Below are 25,713 nucleotides of genomic sequence, written 5' to 3' on the forward strand. Positions count from 1 at the left end.
TCTGAGCAGAAATGTCTCCTCGTTTCCAAGCTGAGCCTCCCCCGGCACAACCTGAGGCCCTTCCCTCTGGTCCTGTCACTGGTTATCTGCGAGAAGAGGCTGACCCCCAGCTCCCCACAGCTTCCCTTCGGGCAGTTGCTGAGAGCAATTCAGCGCAATATTGCTCCTGCTGAGGTTCTTGCGCTTCGTTCACCTGCTTGCAGTCAGCTCCCTGTTCCTATCACAAAAGCTGTACCTAAGGTGCTAAGGGTGTACCCCTGAAATGGAACCCAGCGTGCAACCAGCAGCAAAGCCATCCCGGGCAGCGCCTTAAACTGGGCCCCCTGCTCCTGTGCTCCCAGCCCAGTGCTGGGGGGCTGCTGAGCCCAGGCTCCTCGAGGCTTTGGGGACGCCATGTGGTGCAGACAGGCAGAAATACATGGCAGAGGCAGAGCTTCGGGGGAAAGGATGGAGGATCTTGAGTTGCTGCGCAGGGTAAGCAGGTGAAGGGGTTTCAAAACACTGCGCAAGGAAGTTCTGCTCCTGGCTTCTTTAAAAAAGGAAATAACCTCCTGGTATGAAAGAGGGGACAAGCAGATAGTCCATGGACCAAGTCTGGAGGTTAATTTGCAAACTGGCTCAAATGTGCTGGAGTCTGGAACGAGGGCGATGCAATGTGGCAACTGTGGAATTGCGATGGCAGAGCAGATGAAACCATTCCTGCAGTGCAGATCATGCCCCTTCCCCCCAGACTGTCTGCATCTTCCCCTAGCCGACCACAACAGTCTGCTAGACACTTAGCAGCGTCTTACGGGATCAGCTCTGCCTGTGGGGTCAGGAAAGCAAAAACAACGAGCAGCACAAATGTACAAAACAGCTCAAGTTTACTTCCAGCATTGTTCCCGGTAAATAAGTTACCCCTCACCCAAATAGACGACTTGCACACTTCCTAATCCTGTGTGAATGCAGTTCAGGAGTTACTGCGCTTAGAGCCCTTTTCCATCTTAATTACGGAAGCAATCTCTCAGCTTGTAGGACCCAGGAGAGATGGAGGTAGCAGCTCTCTGCTCCCCGGGTCTCCCCACAGAGCTCTGGGCTTCCACTGAGCCCTGTGTCCAGCGCTGGCGGCCCTGGTTGCCCTCAGAGGGGCGGCACGCCCCTGAACTTACGGATGATGTTAGCCAGCCGCTTGGCCAGCCCTCCCCGGCTTGGCTCTTCCACGTGAAAGGTTCTGGTCAGCAGGTTGTAGAAGGAGCCGTAGCACACTGCCACCACGGTGCAGGTCAGGCAGATGACGTTATACGGCATGCTGAAGTCTGGCGTCGGCAAGTTCACCAGCAGTGGCTCCGTGTAGAGGCGCACGAAATAGCTGGAGCCATCGGAGGAAGGGAAGCTGGAGAGGGGAAGCAGGAAGGTTAGCGTCACCCTGCACAAGGCCACCGCTTCATGCTGACCAGCGCTGGAGCTGGGTGGCCTCTGGAGGTGCTCACAGCCCCTTAGGGGTCGGGCTCTCCCCAGGACCTCCAAATCTCAGAGGAGACCACAGAAGAGGCTGCGGGGACTCACACCACCAGCCGTCCCTTGTAGTCACCTCCCTGCCAGCAGCCCTCCCTCGAAAGGGCCCCTGGGCTGCTGTTCCTGACACATCAAGAACATCCCGCGGCAGCTCCCCAGGGACCCACGAGGTTTGTAGGCTGGTGAGGACCAGATAGGATAACCGCAACCAGCCCACACGTGCTGCAGCACAGCCCCTCTCTCCAGCAGACAGGAACACTCACAGCGAGGCGAAGAGCGGGCTCTCCTCCACGTCCACGTCCTTCATTGCAACGACGCTGGGCACCAGGGCACTAAGCACGGATGGACTGAGGGGACAAAGGACGCGCTAGTGTCAGTCCTGCCAGCACAGGGACAGCACAAGCTCTTCCCAGCCCCAGAGACCTGGGTAGCCAGTCCTACACAAAGCCCAGAAGGGGACGAGGAGCTGTGGTATGTCTTTACCTGACGTAAAATCCGTGATTCGGGTCAGGCGTGTACTCTGTCCACTTCAACAAGGCTCTCTCGAACTGGATTGTGATCTTGGTGACAGAGTTGGCTGGAAGCTGGATCAGCATTTCCAGTAGGTGAGGCCGTTTGCGGTCCTGGGCTGGCTGGTAGTGGATATAACCTAGCCCCAAAGACACCCGTCAGTGGCACGGGAGTGGCACTTGTGCAGCCTCACGTTGCCTAGAGATCTCACTAGGTGGGTGATCTTGCTTCTACTCTCCTGGGAAACGTTTTCGGGGCAAGTGAAGACGTAACAAGTAATAAAAAGCATGTGTTAAAGCTAAATCTGGCTGATCTTTAGCACTGATGACCCACAAAAGTTAGGTGTTCATAAGAAAAGGTAAAAATGTAAAATGTCATCCACTCATCAGGTTTACGTCGAGGTTCCTTAACTACAAAAAAATCAATTTCCTTTGCTTTGGATTCTTGCTGGGTTATGAAACACTGCCCAAGGGACTCTTAGAGAACAGACTTAATAAAGCCTCATCTGCGGCCAGTGCTGAACCGAAGGCTGGGAAAACATCCTAAGATGTTTTGTTTCCCAGTCCTGTTCCCCAGTTATCGCTGGGGCTCAAGGGAGGGACTAAACCGTCTCTGGAATGAGCTGCTTGTGCCAAGGGACTCGGATGGCATGCGCTGCTGGGAGGATCTACTCACTTGGCTTGTTTTCCTTGCCCTTAGTGATGACAGTCAGGGTGTGCACGTAGAGCCGCAGATACCACGGCACAGTCTCCAGCAGGACCACAGGGAAAGCCCGGTAGGGGTGAGTGTTGTGGATGAGAGTGCTGATTTCGCCAGTCTGCAGCCCATAGCCACTTACGTAGCGCTGGGCGTGGAGTACGGGTGTTGACAGTTCCTCTGCGAAAGGGAAAAAGAAACAAGAATCAAAGGCTGCTGCCAGGTGCTTTCGGGCCCAGAGCCTGGACCGACAGTGCAGGGGGAGCAACGCTCTGGTCACTCACGGCTGTCTTGGGGCCGCTTCCACTTCAGCTGCACGTTGAGGCTGCGGGAGGAATTGAAGAGTGAGGGGCTGAGCAGGTCGTAGACTGCATAGGTTCTCTTGTCTCCCTGGACAACAGCTTCGTGCACAGATGTTGGAGTGGGGGTCACTTCCAGGAACTCTTTTTCCTGAGAAAGCAAGTGGGCCATGAAAAGGAACGTGCCTCTTTGAAGTAACTGGCAAAGCCCCTCTCAGAAGCGGCCAGCTCGGCACGCTTGCTGACACTGCCACGCTCATCCTGAGCACTTCTGAGCAGCCCTGCTCCGAGGAAGGAGACCGCTGCAGCCCTGCAGCAGCCCTGGAGGCCTCCAGGACCTGTCTGTGCGAGTGTGGAGGCAACAATGCTCCACAGCCACGTGAAGTGACCGAACAGGGAGCAGGGTGCCTGTAAGTCCAGGAGCGTTACCTCGTTCTTAGGGGAGATGTCAACGTAGACCTTGCTCTCCGACGCCAGAGGACACGCGTCAGTAAGAGTGCGAGAGAACATCTTAAACAAGGACCAGTCTGCGGGAAGCAAAGTCAGTGACAGCAGCGTGAGGCGGGCTGGGAGCACGCGGGGGCCACAGCGCGCTGGTGCTGTGCTTACCTTTCTTTCCTTGGCCGCTGGTAAAGCTGTCAAAGACCACAGTGAGGGTCTGCCTGAGCTCCCAGGAAACAGCCAGGCAGGAAGCATCCTGGGGAAGAGAAAGAGGTGGCTCTGATCACACCTTCCGGAAGGGCAAGACAGCAGGAGAGAGCTCGACCTACAGCAGGACTGCAAGAGTCCCAGTGAGACACCGAAGCCACTGCACAGGAGCTGGGTCATCTTGCAGGTCACAGCAAGGAGGGTTCCGGTGTTCTCTTGGGGGTGTTAAAGCTGTCTAGAACAGAGCCCTGGGGAAAGCTTCCAAACATCGAGCCTCTCCTCCACGCCTAAAGCACTGGGCTGCCAGGAGACGCCCGGCTGCTGAAGGAGGGAGGCACAGGAGGGAGCCACTGAGCCCGACACTCACCCGGCAGATGGGGCGGATGTGCACTGCCTGCGAGTGGTAGCTGCTGTGGAACAGCCGCTCAGCCTTGAGCAGCACGGCCAGGCCGGCCTGCGGGGAGAGGAAGGAAAACTTGGTCCACAATTTGCTCCCTGCAAGGCCATGAGGCTTCCCGGTGTACGTTGCTGGACTGCCCCCAGCTCCCCAGAGCAGGACTTGCCGTTACCTTTGAGCCACACGGCAGCAGCTTCTTCCAGGGCGTGAGGTTCTCTGTGCAGACGACCTCCCGGGGCAGGACAGCGTACCGCAGCAGCCGGTGATCCGTCCCTGGGCAGGGAGGCAGAGGGTTAACAGCAGGCACGAGAGCAGCAGACCTGCTCCGTCCTCCGGTGCAGTCCGGAGCCCAACACGCTCTGAATACGCCCGAAGTGCCACAAACTCCTTCAGGAATAGGTCCTACTCTGGTCAGAGTGATTTGGAAAGACTAGGTAAGGGTAGCTCTCGGCAGGTTTTTTTTCCTGAGCGCCTTAAATCCTGCGGTTCTCACTCTCTGTTTTGTAAAAGCGCTTTTCAGAGAGGCAGCTGAGGGCCTGGGAGCATCTGCCACGTGCTGCTTGCGGCTTTCCTCTGTTCAAGTGTAAGTCTCATCCGCAGGGAGAGGAAATGCTGCCAACAGGTTACCAACCCCCGCTGTCCGTGCCCTCGTGTTCCGACACCTGCTGCTGCAGCTGGCAGCGCTGTTAGCTGGCAGGGAACCCAGTGGGAACGCTTTCTCTCCCGCCCCTCCGGGGCGAGCTAGCAGAGCAGCAGCCTCTGCGGTGTTTATTCTGGGACACCGGATTTCCCCTTCTAGGGCTATCTCATCACAGCGACTTGCGAGCTCAGGAACAAACGCTGCCAGAGCAGGAGTCCTGGCAGGGCCCGCACACGGACTTCCCCCGGTGTCACGGGGCAGAGCTCAAGCCAGGGACAAGGAGCACGACGCCAGCCCTCAGACACGCGCGGGTCGGGCTCACCGTTAGCTAAGCCCAGGGGTTTGAAGGACGCTGTCGGAGTGACCGTGTTGGTGGAGTCGATGAAGTTCAGAGAAGCGCAGAAGATTCCCGAGAGGATGTTACTCAGCTCCTTCCAGGCTTTGTCAACGCTGTGGGAACAGACATCACATCACAGACGACTCAGCAGCTCGGGATAACAGGTGGCAAGTCAGCACCGTCCAACAACTACGCTGCGCTGACCGTGCTGGCTTTCAGGAGCTCACAGCCAGCGGCCGGTGGTCGCTCACTCTCCGACCCTCTTCATGTTTTATTCTAACCCGTGGGATCTGGGCAACGTTTACTGCAGGGGCGGTCCCCGGCGCAGCTGGTCAGCGAGGAGGCAGGCTGGGGGGGCAGGCGGGGGGCGATGGGGCACCTTCGTGCAGCTCCAAGCACTGACCGGGCAGCGGGGCCCCGCGCAGGCCCCTTGTGGGGTGGAGGCAGCTCCGCAAACCCACGCCGAGCCGCTGGGCTGAGCCAGAGGAAACGTGCGACAGGGACCGGTGGCAGATACGGGACGGGAGTCAAAGGAAGCGAGTCATGGATGAGAGCTCAAGCTGTAACTCCACGCCACGGCAAGGGGGCTGTCAGCACAGAGCCCCGTGAGGGAATTCCTCGTTCCTTTAGCAAACTTGAGCTTTCTCCCTCTGCGCCACTCCGCCCTTTGTGCCTTTTTGGCCGCGGCCCCTGCTGTCAAGGGCTCATTATCCCGCCGGACATTGCCAAACCCCTTCCAGCTCCAGGCGGGCCCCAGTGCACGAGGCCTTTGGTGAGGAAGGCCCCGGGGAGGGGACAGACGTGCTGCCGGCCGCCCTGCCCCGCCTCCCGCAGCCCCCGCTTCCCACCCGGCGTGGCCTGCGACCCCAGGCGCCCGGCGGTGCCGCGGTTGTGGCGTCGCCGTGCGGGTACCTACTCGGGGACGGTGTCCTGGAACCAGACCCAGAGCTCGGCGCCGGCGGGGGCGCCCAGGGGCGGCTGCCCCCAGCTCCGGGTGCGCCAGAAGCCCTGCGTGAGGGCGAGGTGCAGCTCCCGCACGCCCTGCGCCGCCACCAGCTGCCCCAGCGCCTTCGGGAAGAGCCTGTAGTGAGAGACTGCGCGAGGCGTCAGTGCCGGCCGCCGTGCCCCCGCCTGCTCGCGTCATCGCCCCCAGCCTGCTGACGTCATCGTCCCCGGCCTGCTGACGTCATCGCCCCCGGCCTGCTGACGTCATCGCCCCCGGCCTGCTGACGTCATTGCCCCCGGCCTGCTGACGTCACGGTGTCCCCACGCCCCGCGGTGCCCGCTGCCCCCTCCCCGCCACCGCCGGGGCCCCGCCGAGGTCCCCGCGCTGCGCCCTGCCCCCGGCGGTGTCAGCGCCCGCCGCCGTGACGTCACGCGCAGCCTGCTGACGTCACGGCACGCGGACTCCCCCCCAGCGGTGACGTCACCACCCCCGTCGTCACCCGCCCCGCTCGCGTCATCGTCGCGCCCCCGTGACGTCACGCCCCCGCTGGCCCCGCCCCGCTCCCGTGACGTCACCCCCCCCCGGTGACGTCACGGCGCCTACCGGCCCCCCGGCGCAGGTCGGCGTCCCACCGCGTGCGGAACTGGAAGGCGGCGGCCACGTCCCCCGCGGGCAGCGGCCGCAGCAGCAGCTCCTCCCGCAGCGCCGCCCCCGGCCCCGGCCCCGGCCCCGCCGCCGCCGCCCCCGGCCCCGCCGCCCCCAGCAGCAGCAGCAGCAGCAGCGGCCCCGCCGCCATCACGGCGGCCCCGGCCCCAGCGCTTCCGCTTCCGGCCCGCGGCGGCCGCTTCCGCCGTTGCCACGGAGACGCGGCGGGGCCCGGCCCGGCCGTGGCGGCCTCGGGCCTGGGGGCGGGGGGGGGGGGGGGGAAGGGGGCCGGGGCCCGCCCCGCGGGGAGAGCCGAGGGCTCCGTGCCGGAGCGGTGCTCGGCCCGCGGGGCGGCCCCTCAGGGGGCCTGCTGGGGCCTGCCGCGAGCGGGGGCGCTGCGAGGGCCCTGCTGTGTCCCAGGGCTGTCCCCGTGTCCCGGCCCCATCCTCGTGTCCCGACCTCGTCTTCGTGTCCCGAGGCCCGTCCCCATGTCCCAGGGCCTGTCCTCGTCAACGGGCTGCCCAGGGAAGTGGCTGAGTCGCCATCCCTGGGGGTCTTTAAAAGGCGTTTAGATGTAGAGCTCAGTGATATGGTTTAGTGGTTGACTTGTTAGTGTTAGGTCAGAGGTTGGACTGGGTGACCTTGGGGGTCTCTTCCAACCCAGGTGATTCTGTGATTCTGTGCCCTAACACTGCCCTCGTGGCTCAGCCCTGTCCCTGCGTCCCAGACCTTTCCTTGTGTCCCGGGCCTGTCCGCAACAGCTTCCTCTTCCCAGACTGCCCCTCCGTTTTCTGGTCCCCCTCACTCCCTGACGTGCTCTCTCCAGAGGCAGCAGCGATCTTCAGACAGGGATCCGGCTGGATGCACGCTGCCTTCATCAGCCGCCAGCAAGATGGGGGCACCCCAAGGAAGGTCACGCCGGGACAGCGCTGGGACAAGGACATGATCGAGCTCACCGCTCCTCTTACCCCAGAGACCTAGCAGCCTCCGTGCATGACTGCCTGGTGCAGGAGGGATCATGGCAAGCAGGTCCAAGCACCCCTGGGAAGCAGCTGGGTGCACAGCATTGCCAGGATACTGTTGCTTATCTCGCAGGCTCCTTCCCCCCTCGGGGTGACTGCGGTTGTGCTGACACAGCCGGAGCAGTGACAGCGCTTTCCTGGCCTGCAGCCACTGATAGAGGCGGCAGCCCCTGGCTTGCTCTGCAGTGGTTCTTCCTGCGCTCCTCAAAGCAGCCTCCAACCGGGACAATGCTCCCCGTACCGGGCTTGGGGAGCAACAGCCGCTGGCGCTGCGTGTGCTGAAGTACTCCTCTCAGCTGGTGGGCACGGGATATCTCCCTGCTGTGGGCAGTTACAGGTCACTGGCAGCCCTCTTTGGGACAGCTGTGCCCACGCCGCAGCCTCCGTGAGGCAGGCGGCACGGGATGGTGACCAGCTCCACTATCGCCCATCCTTCTTTGCGGAGCGAGCAGAGGTCCGTGCTGCCAGCTCCCACCCCGTGCTGGAGCTGGGATGTAGAGCAGGAGAAATGTGGCCATTTGCTTCTCAGCCGTACCCTCAGCAAGCTTGCTTTATCCCCATCTTCCCTCCTGCAGCCCCCACCTAACCCTCATCCCCAGCGCTCTTTTCTCCCAATAACACACGCACCCGCTTCTGGGTTAGACAGGAGTGTTATTTTTGTGTCTGCTGTTGCTAAATGCTTGTCCGGAAAGGATCCTTGTCAGTGGGACCGGGGGAGCCGGGATCCCAAGGGATGGCTTTCTAGGAACGGTGTGGGACTGTGGGATGCTCAGCGTTCGGGCGGGGGGGGGATGAAGCAGGGAGTGTTAGCAGCAAAGCCTGAAGAGTTAATTTTGGGAGCCTAACAACACCCCTTTCCTTCTCCCTTGGCTGCCAGGAGAACCTGTGGAGGGAGAGGGGGGGAACATCTCCCCTCTCCTGCAGGGCAGCAGTCCAGGATGGGGTTTCGAGTGCCAGCAGCCTTCCTTCCTCCGGGCTGGCGGGTCCGTACGGAGGAGGCCGGGAGCAGGGCAGAGCCGGCTGCTAGCTTCTGGCCGCCTGCTCTTTAGGACTGTCCTCCTGCAGGTCCTCCTCGTCCGACTGCACCACGGGGGTCTCGGCCCCCTCCTCGCTGGTGTCCAAGCTGTTGGGATCCGTGGAGACGGACGACGTGGAGGAAATGCGTGACTTGGTCTCGGCTGCGCTGGGCACTGGTAGGGTGATTCCCTCTGGGCACTGGCTGGCGTCCGCCCCTGGAGCAGAGAGAGGTAAGAGAAGGAAGAAAAAGGCTTCTGGAGGCGTCTTGCCTCCCAAACTTCACGGGTATCCCCACCAAAGCACCTTGCTCCTCCGCAGGCGGCACTGCCCCACCCCACCCCACTTTCAGGTGCAGTGGGAGCCACGCGTTTGCCGTTCCCCCTCTCACCCTCCCCCCGGCTGGGCGCTAGGCCGTGCCTTGCATTCCTTCCCCATTTTTGGCAGCGGAGCCTTTTCTGCCTCGCGTGAGGCACGGCTCGGAGCCACGCTGCGGGGGGCTGCCGGCTGCAGCCGGCAGGATGTGCTGGGAGGGGTCTGGGTTGGCCTCGGTGACTCGCTGCAGTGCGTGTGCGTGGGGTGCTGGCACCCCAGGCTTCGCCTGTGGGACCCCAGCACAGCTCTGCTGCTGGATTATAGGAACTGGCTGGGGAGAGGAGGGCTCCTGCAGCCTCCCTGCTTAGTCCAGGGAGCTCTGCAGCGTGGTGGGGCCCTAGAAAATCATGGCAAGACACGGGCTGCTCTGGAGGAGCTCTGGGACAAGAGAATTTGCCCTGCAGACTCTGGAAAGTGTCTGAGCTCTTGTCTTCTGCAGCAAAATATATTTACGGGCTCTGTACCTCTGGGCTGTGGAGGTGGACAGAGGCAGGGACCAGCCCAGGGTAAAGTCTGGCCAACCTCACAGCTGGCCAGACACCAAGGGGCTGTCTTTGTACAGGGGGTGTACGTGTGTACGCAGGCACGCTGAGCGCTGGGATGGGCAGCTGACAGAGCAGGGCGGCCAGGGCCGAAGAAGGAGCTGGTGGGGATGCTGGGGGCAGGAACAGCTCCCGTGCTGGACCACAAAGTGCTCCGGCTGCCTGTACCTGGCAGGGGCCCAGAACCGCTGCTCTCCTCTGTCCCACAGCCCAGAAACACGTCCACGGTGTCCTGGTCTGACAGGTCCATCATGTCCATCTGCTCCAGCACGTCCACGTTCACCTCCATGGAGGAAATGCTGCCTAAGGGGGCTGCGGGGAGAGAGGCCAGCAAAAAGGTGAGTGCAAGTGCCAGGCAAAGGGCACTGACAGCCTGTGGGGCGGGGTCTGTCTGTCCCACAGACGCCAGGCAGGACCCCAAAGTGGGAGGCCAGCCTCGCAGTGGGAAACTGAATTCCACTTGCTGGTAAGAGGTCCCCGGGAGAATCCTGTTTCCTTAAAACATCCCTCTGCAAAACCTCGCTGTTTCGCTGCATCCCCTGCTCCTGTCCCAAACTGCTGTCTGGAGGAGCCTGTCTCAAGCCAGTAACTACGTGGGGAGCCAGCCAGGGTACCCAAGTTCAGTGCCTTTGGTTAAGTGGTGTTAGTAACCCGCACGTACACCCACACGCAGCGTGTGTGGTCTTGTGTCCGTGTGGGACAGGCACGTCCCCAGCTGCCTTTGGACTGGGGACATCCAACCCCTCTCTAACGGCTGTGCCAGCTCCCTGAAATACCCCCAGCCCCGTGCCGGTGCCCACAGCACTTACGTCTCCGATGCTCTATCTGCAGGTGAGACACGGGGAAGAAGAAATCTACGTCGTGCTGGAAAACCTCCTCAAAGAACTTCTGCCGCTCCCGTAGTTTCAGCTGCTGCTGCTGCATCTGCTCCGCGTCCAGGCTGCGCTGCCCCTGCTCCATGTCGGCTGGGGAGGAAGGCAAGGAGGGTCAGGCCAGGCGGGGCTGTCCGAGCCCTCCTGCCCGTCCCAGCTCACATGGCACTGCTGTGCTGGAGCTTAGGCGATTCCCTTCTGTTCCGCTTTGCCGCTGCACAGTGATCTGGTCACCGTGAGCGGCTGTGACACGCTGGAGTGGCAGCACCACCAGCACTTGCTGTGCCGGAGCCTCAGACCTCACTTCTGAGATTCAGGGCGGCTAGGAGCTGGGAGACCGCATGCTGCTTTCACTGCTGCTGAAGTAAATTATCGAGGGGGGAAAGGGTGTTGATGTGAGATCAGCCACGGTTTGCACATGTTCGGAATTCATCTTTCTCGCTGCAAAACAGAGGGGTTGCCCGTGAATGTCAACATGCAGGGGAAACTCCCTGCAACAAGAATTGGTGTCAGTGCTCCAGGCTTTCTGGGCTGAGGAATGCATAAGGAACAAAAGGGATTAGGAACCTCGTTAGCCCTGCACACGCTCACCCCTGCTGCCACCCCTGCCGCCACCGTCGCTATAAATACAGCCGCACCCACGCTCGCAGGCTCCCGCGCTCACATCCCCTGCTTGCACAGCCAGCTTGGCTTCTGCCTGCACAAACATTTTCATTCCTGTAATTCCTCCTGCAGTTCAGCGCCGGTGCTTGTGTCCCTGGCTCGCACGGGAACGACGGAGCCCTTGGGCAGTTGCTGAAGGAAAGCAGAAGCGAGCCTGGTGCTGCATCCCTTGGGGGCTGGGTACCCACAGCAGGTAGGACCCAAACGCCACGGAGGGGCCACGGCTAGTGACCCTGGCTGTTCCCAGGCTGGTGTTCGGCCTCAGTTGTTCCGCATTTCCTCTCTGCAGCTCTTGGCCCAGCCGGCACAAGGAAAATGTGATTACTGGAGCAGGCAGTGCAGTAACCAAGGGAACCAAACAAACATCCCCTGCTTTGCCTGAGCGCAGCCCAAACCTTCCACTCCTCCGGGCTAGGGAGGGAGCCGAGCAGCAGCCAGCGCTCAGCATCCCCACCCTGTCTGGCAGGAGCAGGGGTGAGGGCAGCCGGGGGCTGTCAGCAACATTCGGTGGTGTAGGACCCCAACGGGAGAGAGGCAGCGGGCCTGGGGAGATGTCCCGGAGATAAACGGCACATCCCGAGAGCCCTTTCAGTGCTCTTCTGCCCTCTGCACCCCGTTCTCTGGGACATCCTTCAGCTGGACCCCAGGCTCCTGCCTCAGGAGCTCTTTCTGGAAGTGGCCCTGCTCCTCTTTTGACTGCTCAGCGTGTTCCTGGGATGGCCGGGGCAGCAGCCCCGGCCGCCTGAAGGGCCCTTTGCTTTGGCACGTCTGACCTGAGCACTGGGCACCCGCAGAGGCTCGCGGTGCTGAGCAGAACCTGGGCCGAGAGCCGTGGTGGCAAAAGCACGGTCCGGGTTAAGCTTTGCTTAACCAGCAGCTGACGGGTGCTGCTGCCCCCCAGCACGGAGTGCAGGGGAGGATTTTGCCTTGCCACCTGCAGCAGGGCTCGGCCAGGGACAAGGAGGGGCTGCACTGGGACAGGGACGGAGGTGACCAGGGCACTAATCACAGGGCTGGTTCTTTGCTGCTGCTGGAGCCAGCCCTGTCCTGCCTCTCCCAGGCAAATCTCTGCCCCCCAGCCCAGCTGTGCCAAATCTGTGGCAAACAGCCCACGGTTCATCAGGGCTGAGGAGAGCTCATTGGGCTGGGCTCAGAGCGCAGACTGTGCTAGCTTTTTATCAGCAGGAGGACGTGACCCCTCGCCTGCCCGCCTTGTCTCATTTCAGGCTCCCAGATCTGGGGGGGATGGACCAGCTCTCTCTGTGCAGCATCTTCCCAAAGGCGCCCTGATTTCAAGGTAAGGTGGAGAGTCTCCAAATCCTGCAGTACAAATGCAAAATAAACCAAAACGCTGGCAGGTGCTGCCTGTGGTGCTGTGAGCGTGGCTGATCCTCGCCATTCACGTTCTCGCTGTCCATCTCGGAAGGGCGCGACGGGGACAGCCGGAACCAGTGCTGGTGGCAGCATTCCTGTGGGTGCACGGGGAGGGCACGCCGGGATTTCTCTTGCGGGAGGAATCAGCAGGACCTGTTTATGAACTTGTTTGTGAGCTCCGGCCGGGGCGCCGGGCACGAGCACTGAGATGCCATTATGTACGTAACAGCGGCAGCGGGAGACGGCAGCTGCACCGCTGGGCTCTGCCTGACCCGTGACCGTGGTGAGAGTCGGGGACGGAGCCTTCCCCCTCCTCCCGGGCCTTTCCGGGCACAGGAGGAGCAAACAGCCCTGCTAGTGTGTGGCTGCTACTCAGCAACCCTGGCTGGGGACATAAAGGAGAGCAGCGTTCCCTGCCGCTGCCCTTCCCCATGTGACGGCCGGTCACGCTCCCTGGCTGTCAGTGGCGGGGATTGTCTCATCCGGCTGGCATGTTCCCACCGAGGGACACGTTCACACGCACAATGCGGCCCCTGTGCTCCGCGGGGGATTTGTCAGTACCTGCTGGTGGCCTGCCTTTTATTGCTATTGTCATGGTTATTACTACAGCGAGCTCAGCCAAGGGGCCGGAGGCTTATCTGCATTCAGCGCCAGGCCCTCCTCGCTGGTGGCTGAACCTCCCGCGCGCCTGGGCCGGCACCGAGCACCCCGCTGCCTGCGGATCCTTCCGGCTCTCACGGCTCGCCGGGCAGTGAGGCGCTGCCAGCTGCCCCGTCCGCATCCTCCCTGCCGTGGGAGGGAAGGGGAGCAGCTCCTGGGATGTGGCTAGCATGGGGCGAGGGCAGAACAGAGCTCGAGGGAGCACCGGCGGAAAGGTGTTCAGCCGGCGTTCACGCCGGGAGCTGAGCGCGTTTCACTTGTCTGGCTGCGTTTCCCCGGGGAGGAGACGCGTTTTCCATTTCTCCTTGTCCGTGGGATCCCAGTACAAACCCCCCTCTGTGCTGGTGAATGGGAGGGGTGTGCTCGGGGGTGGGAGAAGGCTTGTTAGTGGAGGCACGAGGCCAAGAGGGGATGGGGACGGCCTTTTCTTCAGACCGTAGCTCTTTGATACCTCGTGGAAATTTCAAGGGAGTTGAGTTTTGTTTTTCAGGACCTTCTTTGGAAAGGGGTGACGGCGAGGCGTGCAGTTTAAATGAGAGGTTGTGCCGAGCTTGGGCTCGTTCCCTGCAGAGCTGGGGCAGCCTCGCTCAGTCTCCTTTGCCCCTCTCCCTGCGCTTTCCCAGAGCTGACCCCCTGACCGCGCACCTCCAGAGCGGTCCGGGGCACCCCGCTGCCGCTGGCTTGCGGGCTGCACCTCGCGCTCCCTGCCCCTGCGAGGAGGTCGGAGCGGGGGAAGAGGCAGCTCCTCGGCTGCCGCAGCATCCTCTGGGACGCCCCGCAGAGATCACAAGCGTTTCTCTCTCAGCCCTGCCCCAGCAAAACCACCGTGGCACAAGGAAGTCCCAGGGGCTCTCAGCTCCTTCAGCCTCGGGAGAAGCAGCCGGAGGGGAGAGCTGGGCACGCCGCTGAGGAGCGTGCAGGGTGGGGAGGGGACGCCCGGACACTGGCTGCTTGAGCGTGAATTCCCTGCGCGGTCCCTTCCCGGCCGGCACGCCTGACCTCGTGTTACAGCAAAGCAAAAAATAACCCTAGCCCCGGTGAGAGGAAATGCACCAGGCGAGTGCGAGGGAGGCGGTGGTTTTGGCAGAGCCCTTTGCTAGGAGAAGCAGGGGGGTGACGGGACGGGGAGGCCAGGGCACCTTACAGCCCCTGTCTGAGCAGCGGCCTCATCGCCTGCGCTCCTCCGAGCGATCTCCAAATCCCCTGCGTCTCAGCACTAAAAATATCCCTGCCGCCCAGAGCTCCTTCCCCAGCAGAGGCTGTGTCATAAGACCCTGCTATTTACGGTCCCTTATTCAATTCCCGCGGAAGCGGGAGGACGGGGCACCCAGGAGGGACCAGACGCAAGGCAGGGCTACGGCACCCCGTCCCCCGACACCTTCGCACCTGCTGTCGCTCTGCTCGGCCTCCTCTGGCCCTAAACCTTACCGGAGGGGGGGCACCCGCTCCTCCGGGTGCTCGGGGGGGAGGTCCGGGGGGTGCCCACCCCACCGTGCCCCAAACCTGCGGCCCAACAGGTGCCCGAGCTCGGGCTCTCTCCGGGCAGGTGCCCCCGCAGCGCATCCCCCTGCCGGGCACGGAGCTTTCCGGGCAGCCCCTCACAAAGCAGCCGGGGTGCAGGGGGCCAGCACCGGGGCTCGGGGGCTGGGGGCCCCCGTTTTATTAGGGCCGGGCTTCGAGGCGAGCTCTGCAAGGAGCGCCCCCGAGCTGCGCCGCGGGACGAGGAGACGGGGATGGGGGGGGGGTACCGCGTTGCCCGTCCTCCCCCACCCAACCCCTCCGACCTCCCCCCGCCGTTTACCGGCCGGGACTTACCGGGCAGCCGCCGGTTGCGGCTCCGAGCCCCGGAGCCCGACATGCGGCTTCGGCTGCTGCTGCCGGGCCGCCTTAGCGCGGGGCCGCCGCGGGCCGCCGCTCGCCCATGCCGCGCTGCGGGGCGGTGCTGGGCGCTGCGCGGGGCGGTGCCGCCGAGCCCGGCCCCGGCGGGCGGGGACCGGCAGCGGGGAGACCTCCCCCGGGTCCCCCGAGCGGGGATGGGGACGCTGGGGTGGGGGGACAAGGGGAAAAAGGGGGGGCGGCGCGCAGCAGGCGGTGCGCATGGAGAGGAGAGGTCCCCTGGGAGGGCGGGGGGTGTTCCGCGGTGCTGGTGCCCCTGTAGGGTCGCTGGTCCCCGGGGTGGGCTGGGGGGCACGGCTGGGCAGTGTCACCCCCTCTGCAGCCCGCTGGCAGCCGGCGGGGGAGCCGGGAGCTCTGCCCCACGCGTGGCGGGGACAGCAGCCCCTGTGGCAGGGCAGGGAGCGCGCTGGTGATTCATGCTCCCTTTTTTTTTTTTGGCTTTTCTTCCCCAAACGGCCAGCTGACGCAGCTCGGACAGCTCGCTCTGTGGGCCGTGGACTCCTTCCGCAGCTCGCCCTGACTTCCCCCGGCAGCACCCCCGAAATCCCCTTTTGGGGTGTTTTGCCCGCTTCCAGCAGGGCTGCTCCCAGCGGGGTGGCTCGGTGCCCGCCGTGCCCAGCGCCAGCCCCGCACGCAGGCTGCTCCAGGCCTCTGCCTCCTTTCCTCCGGCTCCCGGGGAGTTCCCAGCGTCTGTGGCACGTCCTGCCGGCCCCTCTCAGCCTGTTTATCTCGCTGTCTGCATGGCTGGAGATAACTGGGTATTGTTTGCGTCCCAGCTCTGCTTTGGCTACTGTCCCTTTGCTGTCCCCAAATTGCCTCCTGCTGCTGAAAACGGGTTTGAGCTGGGGACCTGTTCCTGCACCCCCTGCTCTTGCTCACGGCTGCTGGCTTCAGCTCCCGTGGGTGCCGCTGGGTGCGAGGGACGACCTTTGCTCACAAGACGGTGGCAGGAAGGGGGAGGCTCTCGGGGCAGCCGCCGGCCCTCGCTTGCCCCCAGCTCCAAGCACCCGGCACGCGTCCGGGCAGCGTGCTCCAGCATCAGCGGTCCCTGCTGCTGACCCCTCGGCCCTGCCCGGCCCTGCCGGCGGGGAGGCGAGAGGCAGAGCCAGGGAATTAGCTCAGGTCTCTGCTATGTGAGATGTCTGCGCCGATTGGCACCGCTTTCCCCTGCGAGGCGTTGGGGCCGGTTCTGCGCTCGCGAGCTCCCTGCGGCTCCCCAAATCCCCACGGCAGTGACGGCACCGGCAGCGCCGAGGGACCCTGCACACGGGCACCCCGCTGCTGCGTCCCCTCCGTCCCGCCTGGCGGGGAGGGGACTGGAGAAGCTCTGATATCATCTGCACGGAGACTGACTCATCCCGGCTCCTCAGCACACGCCGTGCTGCGCAGCGGGGCACCCATTTTACTCCCATTATACGCACGCAGGCAAGCCAGCCCCACGTAATGAGTTTTGCTCCCAGCCAGGCGTGCCTGCCCCCGGCCAAAAGGCAGGAGGGGACGCAGGGGACACTGAAGGTGGTGGAGAGTCTCCACTTGCTCCCTGGGCTCCCTACCACAAGCCTTGCCGGCCCCTGGGAGATACCCGCAGGGTCTTCCCCTACCCGCAGCAGCATCCTGCCTCGCTTGTGCCGCGGGTGCAGGCTCATGGCATTGTCGTGTGTCACCAGCACTCGCCCTAACTGCAATTCCCAGGTCCCTGGGAGGTGTCCCCTGGAGATCCGGGTCGCCAGCCCAGGTAGGAAATGACACATCTTCTTTCCAGGACACAGAGCTCAGCTCCTGCCAAAGGTCCCCGGGGAAGCCAGCATCAAAGCGTGCCCGTCATCAGGAGAAAACGCAACGTGACTCGTTCCTCCTGCTGCTCCCGGTCAGGTTTCTCCCTTCTATTACAGGTCTGTAGAAAACAGGAGGTGAGTCAGGGTGCTGCGGGGCGGGAGGCGAGGATGGAGCTGCGCAGGGAGACAGCTGCTAAGTGAAAGGTGAGCTAGTGCCAGGCAGGTGAATCACTCGGTGGTGAAAATAGATCTTATTCTTTGCACGCAGCGCTGGGAATGAGACGCAGCTTGACTCGCTCAGTAAATCGTGGAGCAAAGAGAAAAACAAGGCAAGTTTTTTGTGTTTTTTTTTTTCTTTTTTTTTTTTTCCCCAAGGCAATACATTGCGAGGGAGCAGCCTGTGAAACTCCAGCGACCGAGTTCCCGAGGCTCCCTTAAAAGGGGAGATTTTATTCCGGGACAGCGGGGAGACAGCAAAGCCATAAACACCCTCGAAGTAATGTGGCTGCTGAGAAGTGAGCATCCCCGCAGCACGGGGGCCAGCTCGGCGGGGGGAGCGGGGCCGCACCGCCCGGCCGTGCCCGGCTCCTTGGCCATGCCCCTCGGGGGCACGCGGTGGCCGCCAGGGCTAGCGGTCCCCAGGAGGCTCTCGCTGAGCCCCATGGGTGTCGTGTCCCTGCCTCCTCAGGCTCCACACCATGCAGATGTCCCCGACGGCCAGCTGCTGGCACGGGAGCTGGTAGAGCTGGCAGGTCCTGTGAGGGCAGCAGGACACCCAGCCCCGGTGCCGGGCGAAGAAGGGGAACTCCTGGAGCACCTCCACTGAGACCTGGGCAGGGCGAGGAGAGGGCCCGCGTCGGGAGCAGCCCCAATGCCACCAGCACCTGCATCAGGAGCAGCCCCAACGCCACCAGCACCCCCTGCTCGCCCCACCGCTGAAGGGCAGCCTCCTGAGGCCGGGAGGCTGGCCACCTCCTTCCCAAGCTGCCCTCCACAAGCCCGGCAGCCCCACCACACCCCGCAGCTCCTTCTTTCCCTCCCACGTCAGGAGACATGACAAGGCCATGCAGCAGCTTGGTGGCGGAGCTGGAGTTCACCCGTTTTAGCCCTCCCTGGCCTCTGACCCTCTCCTCTGTAGGGCCGGGGCCAGCCTGGCACTGAGGAAAGCCCCCGATTCCGTGGTTAGGGTGCCAGGGCCAGCTGGTCCCGCTCTGCCCGCGCGCTCTCAGCTCTCTGGGGCTGATGCTTGGAAGGGTCCCCTAAGGATGGGGCTGGTGATCCGGTGGGGACATGTAGGTGGGACCATGCAGCCTGGCCTGCCTCTCCCCGCGGCCCCGCTCCCTCCATGCAGAGCAGGACTGATGTCCTTGCCCGCTTCCCTGCACCTGGCAGCCCTCACCGCCAGCTCCTGGAGGTGCAGAGCTTTTGGGGAAAAATATTTGCAAAGCCCAGGCAGCTCCTTTGGGTGATGAGAGCGCAGGGGATGGCTGCTCATGTCAGTGCCTGCACTGTGACGGCCCCCGTGCATTTGGGGGTGTGGGGATCCCCTTCCCGAGGACAGCCCCTCACGCACCTGCCCGTCCTGCTCCCCGAGGCAGACCTGCAGGGAGGCGAAGCCGGCGTGCGAGCTCCTCCGGATGCCCCGCACCACGCACGAGCTGATGCGCAGCTCGGTGCCGGCCGCCGCGCACCGCAGGAAATCCTCCTCCCGCAGCTCCTCCACCTTCCTCTGCTCGCCGCCGGGCAGCACCGCCAGGGAGCCCCGCTGGAAGTGGGGCAGCACGAAGGCCGTGCTGGCCGTGGGCAGCAGCATGGCCCAGAGCCCCCCGGTGCCGGCCGGGGCTCGGCACTGCCGGTACGCGACCGCGGGGCAGAGCGGCTGGGAGTAGAGCAACGCGTGGGACGGTGCTGTGGGGGTCAGCCCTGGGGAGGTGGAAACGTGGGCAGGCGCCGGGGTGGGCGTCGTGGGGACGGTCCCCGTGTCAGCAGGCTCCTCGCCTGTCCCCTGCGGGGAAGCCGCCCTGGGAGGGGGCTGTGGAGGGGCAGCGCTGGTGGAAGGTGGAGGTGAGGGGCTGGGGGGCTCCGAGGGGGTTGGTGTGGGTGGGGGGACGCTGGCATCGTGCAGGCTGGCAGCTGCCCTGCTCAGCTTGCCCGTACCCACTGCCAGTCCATAATACACCCGTGCCCTGGGGACGCTGCCTGTGGGCAATGGGGTTACCGGGGGGAGCCCCCCGCCCAGCTCTGTGCCCCCTGCGCTCCCAGCCCCAGCTGGTGCCACCGGGCTGGCTGCAGACCAGAGCCCCGGCAGGGCCCCCACCGCCCCTACCCCCATGTCCTGCCTGTCCCCGTGCTGCCTGCTGGGGGACATCCAGGCTGGGGCGTGCAGGCAGCTCCTGGCCCCGGGACAGCCTCGGGGGGTGCCCCAGCCCCTTCTGCAGGTGGTGGCCATGCCCGGGGGCTGCGGGCAGCCCCCTGCTGCCCCATCAGCAGTGCCTGTGGTGGAGCCGGGGTCCCTCGTGTGCCCAGGCAGGGCGCATCGTGCCCACGGCTGCTGGGTGCCCGCAGGAGCCACCGGCCTCACGCAGCGGGGTGGGTGCTGGGGCGAGGGGCAGGCAGCCCCGGGCCCCCCCGGCAGCGCCCAGGCACCTGGAGCTGGTGTGGAGCCCCAGTGCCTGGGGCTGCCCGGGGCCGGCAGCGCCTTCCTCGCTGTCATCGCCCGCTTCTTCGGGGGCAGGCTGAGCCCCCCCGTGACGGTCCTGCTTTCGGCACCCTCCGGCAGCCCCCCTTCTTGGGACATTTTGTGGGGCTGCTGCGGGCAGGTCCCGGAGGCACTGCGTCACCCGTGGGGCTCGGAGAGCAGGAGCATCTAGGAGAGCACCAGGAGCAGGGTTACAGGGCTGGGAAGTGGTGGGGCTGGGCGCACAGCATCTGTGAGGCTGGCAATAATCCCATGCTGGTGACACCGGTCCCCGTGGCAGAGGAGCATCAGGCCCTGGGGGGGGATGCCGCCTCGGGGCTGGCTCGTCCCTGCACCCCTCGGGGCTGTAGGTGCTGCGGGGACAGGGTGGTACCTTAGGGGGAAGGGGCCAGGGCCAGGCTGGGCTGGCTCCATCCCCATCTCACCGTGACAGCTCGGGGCTCCCCTGGGGGGTTTGGGGAGGGCTGACGGGGGGCAAGGGAAGCCCCTCCTAGGGCTTGGGGCCGATGTGACCTGTAGTGGGTCAGGCAGTGGCACCAGGAGGCAGAACAGATGCAAGAGCGAGGTTGAGCCCCTTTGAAGTTGGGCAGGAGCTGCCAAAAAGCAGCAGGTTCAGCTGGTGCTGAGTTATTTCTCTGGCTTTCTGAATGCCAGCCACAGGTCCCACCGACCCCACTGTTCTCCCCTTGTGCTCGGCTCCCAGCCCTGGCTGGCTTCCCACGCCAGGGAAACCGCACCAGCTCTTTTTACTTTCACGGGGGCTACACAAGCAGCAAGGGTCAGTGACAGCCCGGCCACTCAGGGATGCTCTTTTCTGCCATAATCATGATTTTTTAAAATTTTTTTTTCTTTTTTCTTTTTTTTTCCCTGCACAACATCAGCTTTAAAACTCAGCTGGCTTAATAGAAATGCAGCACAACTGGCCCCAAGCGGGTGATATCTCTGAGCTGGACATGTCTGCAGCAGCCCCCAGCCAGCACCAGGTGGGTGCTGTGCCCTCTGCAGCTGCTCTGCACCACTGCAGGGTGAGGGCACGGCCTGGCGAGGGGCTGCGGAGAGGCTGGGGGGAGCGGGATCTCTCTGCCCTTGTGCCCGGGACCAGCCCCGTTAGCCCTCGGAGCAGAGCTGTGCCATACCACCGTGAAGGGTGGGCAAAATGGGATGGGGTCTGCGACCTCCCTGCTGTCTGTGGGGCCAGGGGAGGACAGGAGCTTGGCAGGGACAGCCACGCTGGGTGCTCAGATGGATGCAAAGCCACACGCCCCCAAACCAGGTGACGTTCCCTCACCCTCCTGCTCACCCCAGCACTGCACTGCCGAGCTCCGGGCTCTCCCCCAAAGCACTTTGCTCCCCCAAACAGCTTGGACACCCCATTACCTCCTGCCTGGAGCCCCCCGCTCCCTATTCCCTGCCCCAAACCTGCCCTGGCCGGGGGCCGGTGCAGCCCTTACCTGCTGGGGGGGCCAAGTGGGAGCCAGAGGGTGCGCGAGCCGCCCTGTCTGCCACGGCACCGGGGCGCACTGCGTGCGGCGGGGAAGGTCACCACGGGCCACGTGGGAGGCTGCCTCGCGCAGCGCTCCTGCTCTCACCGCCTCCTCCTGAGGCAGCTGCAGGAGGGGATGTGGGACCCTCCAGCTGTGGGCTGCGGGGCCGCGGCCCCCCGACCTGAGCCCTCAGGGTGGGAAGGGGGCTGGGGATGGAGGCGGATGGCGACGCTGGTGGGCTGCACCCTCGGCACGGTGACCCCGTTGGTGCTGCCATGTGGGAACCCACGGGGAGAGAGGGTGGCCCTGGGGACTCCTGCAAACAGCCTGTGGAGCTGGTGCTGCACGAGGGCTGGGCATCCCGGTGTGGCCTCGTTCCCAAAACCATCCCGGCAGCTCGGGGTCCTGACACCCACCCAGGCCCCGCTCAGCTGGCAGGGAAAGTGGGAGGCGGAGCAGCCGAAACAGCCTCCTCCAGCAGTGACATTTAAGCCACCTTCTCTGTCGCTGTGTTGTGGTTAAACACGGCTGGGTGAAAACACCTTCCCCGGCTTGGCGAAGCGCTGCTCACAGTCATCTGGGTACCGAGAGCCGGGGACGGCGGCGGGGAAGCACGCGGAGCTGCTGACGTTGGATGGGCGGCCGGGCCGGGGGGGAGCGGGGCTCACCGTGGGTGCCTGCCCCGTCACCCCGGTGTGGTCACACAGCCCCGGCCCCGAGGAGCTGAGGGATGCTCAGCACGGTGCTGAGGGCACCACGGGGCTGGGAGAGATGCCCGCAGCCAGGACCGCAGAGGAGAGGAGCTGCCTGCCCACCGTGCAAGGTAGGGACAGCTGCTTGTTTCTGCCCTGCTGCTCTTCACCAGCCTTTTGGTCCCTGCACGGCTTGGCTTTCCTCCTCTCTGGGCAGGAGGGGAGGAAGGGAGAGCTTCAAATGGGAAGATGCCATCGGGGATTGAAGAGTGGGAAGCATGCACGCGTGCTCACGTATGGACACAAACACAAGGAGGTCTCAGTTCAGCCACAACAAGGTTTTATAGCTCACACCCACGCAAGGCAGCCCTCCAAAGCTGCTCGTGGCAGTGGGGTTGTGCTCTCCTCAGCAGGTCCCCGAGTGCGCTGGGCTCACCGCCTCGCCTGGTCTCCCCCCGTGACATGCCCAGCTGAATGAAGCACGTGGCAGTGCAGCCATGTCCTGCTGCCGCCCACATCCAGCAGTCGGGCACGGGTAAATGTGGGTAAATCCCCCCCAGGGCTGTACCCGGACTGCTGGGCTTTGGCCCTACTCAGGTTCGCTTGCTGCCGGCTTGTAGGGTGATGGAAGAAGGAACGGGATGACCCTCGACCTGCAGACCTGGCCCTGTGCCCCGTCCCTTCTGCACTTTGGAGCTGCTCCGTGCATCCGTCCTGTCCCCAGGATCTGCTCGAGGACATCCATGGTCAGGTTGGCAGCTCCCCTGTCCCCACCCGGTGTCCTGGGCTGTCCCTGCCCAATTCCCTGGGCCCAGCCGGAGCAGGGGGGTCCTGCCGCTTTCCCATACCCCAGGAAGGGAATGGGAGCCCCATTCCCAGCCACGTCTTGAGCTGTGTCACCCGAGCTGACTCCCCATTAAGCTGTGCCCCCCATTACAGGACTGTCCCTGGTCCCCTTTGCACAGCTGGGTGCTGAGACCGGGGCTCTGGTGTCACAGAGGCGTGAGGTCACAGCCCTTGTCCTCGCTGCCACCACGAGCTCTGAGCACAACCCAGACCTTGTCCCCCACTGCCGCTGCCCCAGCGCCTCACCCTGCGGCCCTACACTGCCATCTGAGGCCCCCAAAAAAGAGCTGGCTGCCCCTCAGGAGGTACACCCCCACGGCATGGCACTGTGCCCCCCCCAGCCACCATCGTGGGGACATTCCTGGGCAATGCTGTGGGCTGGGAGGAGCCCCTGCTGGGTTACCCGAATTATGCACCTCTGCCTTGTGGGGACATGTCCCCACGTCCCCAAAGGAGCCCAGGGAGTGCAAGCCTGTGGTGATGCTTGCTGGGAGGAGCTTGATGCCACCCTAAACCTAACCCCAGTCCTAACCCTAACCCCAGTCCTAACCCTAACCCCAGTCCTAACCCTAACCTGTCTCCTTGCCTTTCCCTCTCCCAGGCTGGAGACATGGGGGACCAGCCCTGCCCGCTGGGCAGCAGGGATCCAAAAAGCCACCTCCGCAAGGTAAGGGTCCCCGCGGCGGGGCTGCGCGGGGGGCTGCGGTGCTCGGGGTGCTCACCCTGCCCGCCCCGCTCCGCAGGTGCTGAAGGAGCTGTCGCTGCTCAGGCTGTTGAAGCGCACGAACCGCAGGATCCTGCGGCTGCACGCCGTGGCCGTGCAGTGCTGGCACTCGCTTGCGGCGCAGAGGCTGCCCGGCCTCCTGCCGGTCCCTCCCAGGTAGGTCAGGGGGCAGAGGGGCCCCGCGCCCCCAGCCCTGCTTGTCTGCCACACGAAGGCACAAATTTGGAGGGGTGAGGATGACCTAAAGGGGGGTAAACCGCAGGGGTGTGAATCAGAGGTGGGTTTGGGCTGGTCTGGGAGGGTGCTCCATCCAGCCGTACCGGAGGTTTCTGGGCTCAGGGCCAGCCTGGGGTGCACCAAACCGCCCCGTTCCCTGCACCCCATGGGCACTGCCGCCCATGGTGGCCTGGCACAGGCACGTCCCTGTGCTCCAGAGCCTCTCCCTCCGTGCTCCCTCCCTGCGCGCTGTTTGATGGGGCCGCACTGAGCCATGCCCTGGTGCTGGCTGGGCTGCCCAGGGCAGGACAAATGCGCCCTTCTTCTTCTTGAATTTGGGCACAGGATGTGCCACGTCACACCAAAGCCACAGGAGGTCACGGAGGAGGCCGTCGGCAGCCCGGCGACCGACGCCACCAGCAGCAAGGATGTGCCCATGGACCCCGAGACGGGGACCCCGCTGGGGGACCCCCAGCCGTTCGCCAAGAACTGGGGGGCTGGCAAGGCCAAGAAGGACATGCTGGGGACCCTGCCCCAGCGCTTCCACTTGCCAGCCCCCAAAGTGCTCTGCCGGCCGTCGGCCCAGCGCTGGGTCAAACCCTGCTGCACCCGCTCCTGCGGCGAGAGCCTGGAGCAGGTGCTCACCATCTGCTACCCGCAGTGAGGGCGAGGTGCCGCTGCCGTCGGTACGAACCCCAACGTGCAGCGTGCCCTGCTGGCTGAGCGGGGGTCTTTCTGCCTCAGTTAAGACCCAGCTCGTTAGCGAGGCGGCCGTGCTGCTGGCTTTCCTTCCAGGGCTGCCGGAGGTTTGGGGCTGGGAGGAGCAGGAGGTGAGCTTCCAAGAGGAGGTCTGTGGGGCGATGCACCGAGCCATTGTGCTGTGAATAAAGGGAGCGAGCTGTGTCTCCTGACCCAGATGTTCTGCCCGAGAGTTGTGTTTGGTTCGGCGTCCCGCTGTGTTTGCAGGTCGGTGGGTTCCACTTGCTTTGGATTCGAGGGGCTGGAGACGTCGGGGGTGATGCCTGTGTACAGAGGGGCTGGAAATCTTTCCTCCATGCACCCCATCACCAGGCACCAGGGAAAGCTATGCCCCTGCTGGGCTCGGGGACCAGCAGTCCCCAGGATGCCTGGCCAGGGTCAGGAGCCTTACACAGGCAGAGTTAGCAGCTGCAGGGCTCCGCTCCCCTGGGTTTCCTTCAGGGGAGCACGGCACCATTTTCCCACCAGCCTCGCAGGTAAAACCCCAGCCATCCCCATCTCTCCAGCCTGGAAAAGGAGAGAAAACTGTCGCCCATCTCCTACGCGAGGAGGTGGTGGGCTGATCCACCAGCAGGATTAATGGGCCACTGGTGTGGCAGAGCTGTCAGCAGGCTGTGAGCTGGGACGTGCCCAGCCCCCAGAGCGATGTCACCAAAGCCACCTTCTGCTCCCATTTCGGCTGGAGTAAAGGAAAGTGGCTCGCTGGCCAAGAGCCAGGGCCGGGCTGTAAGGATGCAAAATGCCGTACGGTCCCCTTCAGGGTATTGCAGCGATGGGAATTGCCGGTGCCAGGATCAACAGAGAAAGTTTTATAGCTGTAGGTGCTAAAGTTTAGGGCTTTGAACCCACACACACTTAGGCCTTTGTTCAACGTTTGGCCTTGGTTTACCCTGCGAAATTACAAGTGGCTGCCGGGCCCGGGGGCGAGCACAGAAAGCAAAAAGCGTGGAGCAGGAGCACGAGGAGGGAGCACGGCCCCGCGGCACCCCGTGTCCTGCCCGGATTGCTGCTGCTGGGGGGCAGCGGGGTCCTCACGCCCTGAGGCCAAGGGCCGGGAGCTGCAGCTCCGGGGGGCACGGGGCGGGGGGGGGCTCTCAGGGCTTCCTCTGCAGCGAGGGGGGCGAGCCCGGCACGGGGCGCTCGGAGCGCATGGGTCGGGGGTGCGGAGTGCGGCTGGGGAGGGATGGAGGGAAGGAGGGTGGGATGGAGGGAGGGAGGGAGGGAGGGAGGGGTGAATGGAGGGAGAGAGGGATGGAGGGATGGAGGGAGGGAGGAGAGAAGGATGGAGGGAGGGAGGGAGGGAGGGAGGGAGGGAGGGAGGGAGGAGTGAAGGGAAGGAGGGAGGGATGGAGGGAGAGAGGGATGGAGGGAGGAGTGGAGGGAAGGAGGGATGGAGGGAGGGGTAGAGGGATGGAGGGAGGGGTGGAGGAAGGGATGGAGGGATGGAGGAAGGGATGGTGGGAGGGATGGAGGGAGGGGTGAAGGGAGG

At 64.0% G+C, this 25,713-nt stretch overlaps 5 protein-coding genes across 6 annotated transcripts; 2 read left to right on the plus strand and 3 right to left on the minus strand.

Moving 5' to 3' along the window:
* Positions 1 to 846: 846 nt before the first annotated feature.
* Positions 847 to 6,779, minus strand: PIGT (phosphatidylinositol glycan anchor biosynthesis class T). Its single transcript, XM_083801536.1, has 12 exons — positions 6,571 to 6,779; positions 5,938 to 6,115; positions 5,007 to 5,134; positions 4,217 to 4,317; positions 4,015 to 4,101; positions 3,609 to 3,696; positions 3,429 to 3,526; positions 2,985 to 3,150; positions 2,680 to 2,880; positions 1,978 to 2,143; positions 1,758 to 1,841; positions 847 to 1,372 (listed from the first exon to the last, which is right to left on the minus strand). Exons 1-12 carry the CDS (start codon positions 6,761 to 6,763, stop codon positions 1,120 to 1,122), a joined length of 1,743 nt encoding a protein of 580 aa, XP_083657662.1. The 5' UTR covers positions 6,764 to 6,779; the 3' UTR covers positions 847 to 1,119.
* A 1,490-nt stretch (positions 6,780 to 8,269) lies between these two features.
* DBNDD2 (dysbindin domain containing 2) lies at positions 8,270 to 15,110 on the minus strand. 2 transcript variants are annotated; one of them, XM_083801675.1, is made up of 4 exons: positions 14,950 to 15,110; positions 10,375 to 10,530; positions 9,734 to 9,877; positions 8,270 to 8,866 (listed from the first exon to the last, which is right to left on the minus strand). In XM_083801675.1, exons 1-4 carry the CDS (start codon positions 14,990 to 14,992, stop codon positions 8,658 to 8,660), a joined length of 552 nt encoding a protein of 183 aa, XP_083657801.1. In that variant the 5' UTR covers positions 14,993 to 15,110; the 3' UTR covers positions 8,270 to 8,657. The 2 variants fall into 2 exon arrangements, with proteins under 2 accessions (XP_083657801.1, XP_083657800.1); XM_083801674.1 differs by lacking the exon at positions 14,950 to 15,110 and adding an exon at positions 11,029 to 11,167.
* Positions 15,111 to 15,231: 121 nt separating this feature from the next.
* LOC310882650 (uncharacterized protein) lies at positions 15,232 to 17,306 on the plus strand (the record flags this gene model as incomplete). The annotated part of the gene is made up of 3 exons (XM_083801673.1): positions 15,232 to 16,765; positions 16,923 to 17,009; positions 17,181 to 17,306. One exon carries the CDS (start codon positions 15,232 to 15,234, stop codon positions 16,165 to 16,167), a length of 936 nt encoding a protein of 311 aa, XP_083657799.1. The 3' UTR covers positions 16,168 to 16,765; positions 16,923 to 17,009; positions 17,181 to 17,306.
* Positions 17,307 to 17,433: 127 nt separating this feature from the next.
* LOC310882648 (uncharacterized protein) lies at positions 17,434 to 19,602 on the minus strand (the record flags this gene model as incomplete). The annotated part of the gene is made up of 2 exons (XM_083801671.1): positions 17,434 to 17,634; positions 18,379 to 19,602. 2 exons carry the CDS (start codon positions 19,600 to 19,602, stop codon positions 17,434 to 17,436), a joined length of 1,425 nt encoding a protein of 474 aa, XP_083657797.1.
* Positions 19,603 to 22,305: 2,703 nt separating this feature from the next.
* Positions 22,306 to 25,352, plus strand: TP53TG5 (TP53 target 5). Its single transcript, XM_083801672.1, has 4 exons — positions 22,306 to 22,430; positions 23,127 to 23,192; positions 23,269 to 23,405; positions 23,811 to 25,352. Exons 2-4 carry the CDS (start codon positions 23,136 to 23,138, stop codon positions 24,127 to 24,129), a joined length of 513 nt encoding a protein of 170 aa, XP_083657798.1. The 5' UTR covers positions 22,306 to 22,430; positions 23,127 to 23,135; the 3' UTR covers positions 24,130 to 25,352.
* The last annotated feature ends 361 nt before the right edge of the window (positions 25,353 to 25,713 follow it).

This window comes from Anser anser (assembly GCF_964211835.1).
Source record: "Anser anser genome assembly, chromosome: 16".
NCBI classification, from domain to species: domain Eukaryota; kingdom Metazoa; phylum Chordata; class Aves; order Anseriformes; family Anatidae; genus Anser; species Anser anser.

Coding starts and splice junctions, on each gene's coding strand:
- PIGT (XM_083801536.1), bottom strand. CDS start 6,763: ATGGCGGCGGGGCCGCTGCTGCTGCTGCTGCTGCTGGGGGCGGCGGGG. Junction 3,527..3,608: donor CAGCGGCCAAGGAAAGAAAG/GTAAGCACAGCA, acceptor TGCTTCCCGCAG/ACTGGTCCTTGTTTAAGATG. Junction 3,151..3,428: donor ACATCTCCCCTAAGAACGAG/GTAACGCTCCTG, acceptor TTGCTTTCTCAG/GAAAAAGAGTTCCTGGAAGT.
- DBNDD2 (XM_083801674.1), bottom strand. CDS start 11,152: ATGAAAATGTTTGTGCAGGCAGAAGCCAAGCTGGCTGTGCAAGCAGGG. Junction 10,531..11,028: donor CGGCAGGGGTGGCAGCAGGG/GTGAGCGTGTGC, acceptor CTTCCTCCCCAG/CCGACATGGAGCAGGGGCAG. Junction 9,878..10,374: donor GCAGATAGAGCATCGGAGAC/GTAAGTGCTGTG, acceptor CTCTCCCCGCAG/CCCCCTTAGGCAGCATTTCC.
- TP53TG5 (XM_083801672.1), top strand. CDS start 23,136: ATGGGGGACCAGCCCTGCCCGCTGGGCAGCAGGGATCCAAAAAGCCAC. Junction 23,193..23,268: donor CAAAAAGCCACCTCCGCAAG/GTAAGGGTCCCC, acceptor CCCGCTCCGCAG/GTGCTGAAGGAGCTGTCGCT. Junction 23,406..23,810: donor CTCCTGCCGGTCCCTCCCAG/GTAGGTCAGGGG, acceptor ATTTGGGCACAG/GATGTGCCACGTCACACCAA.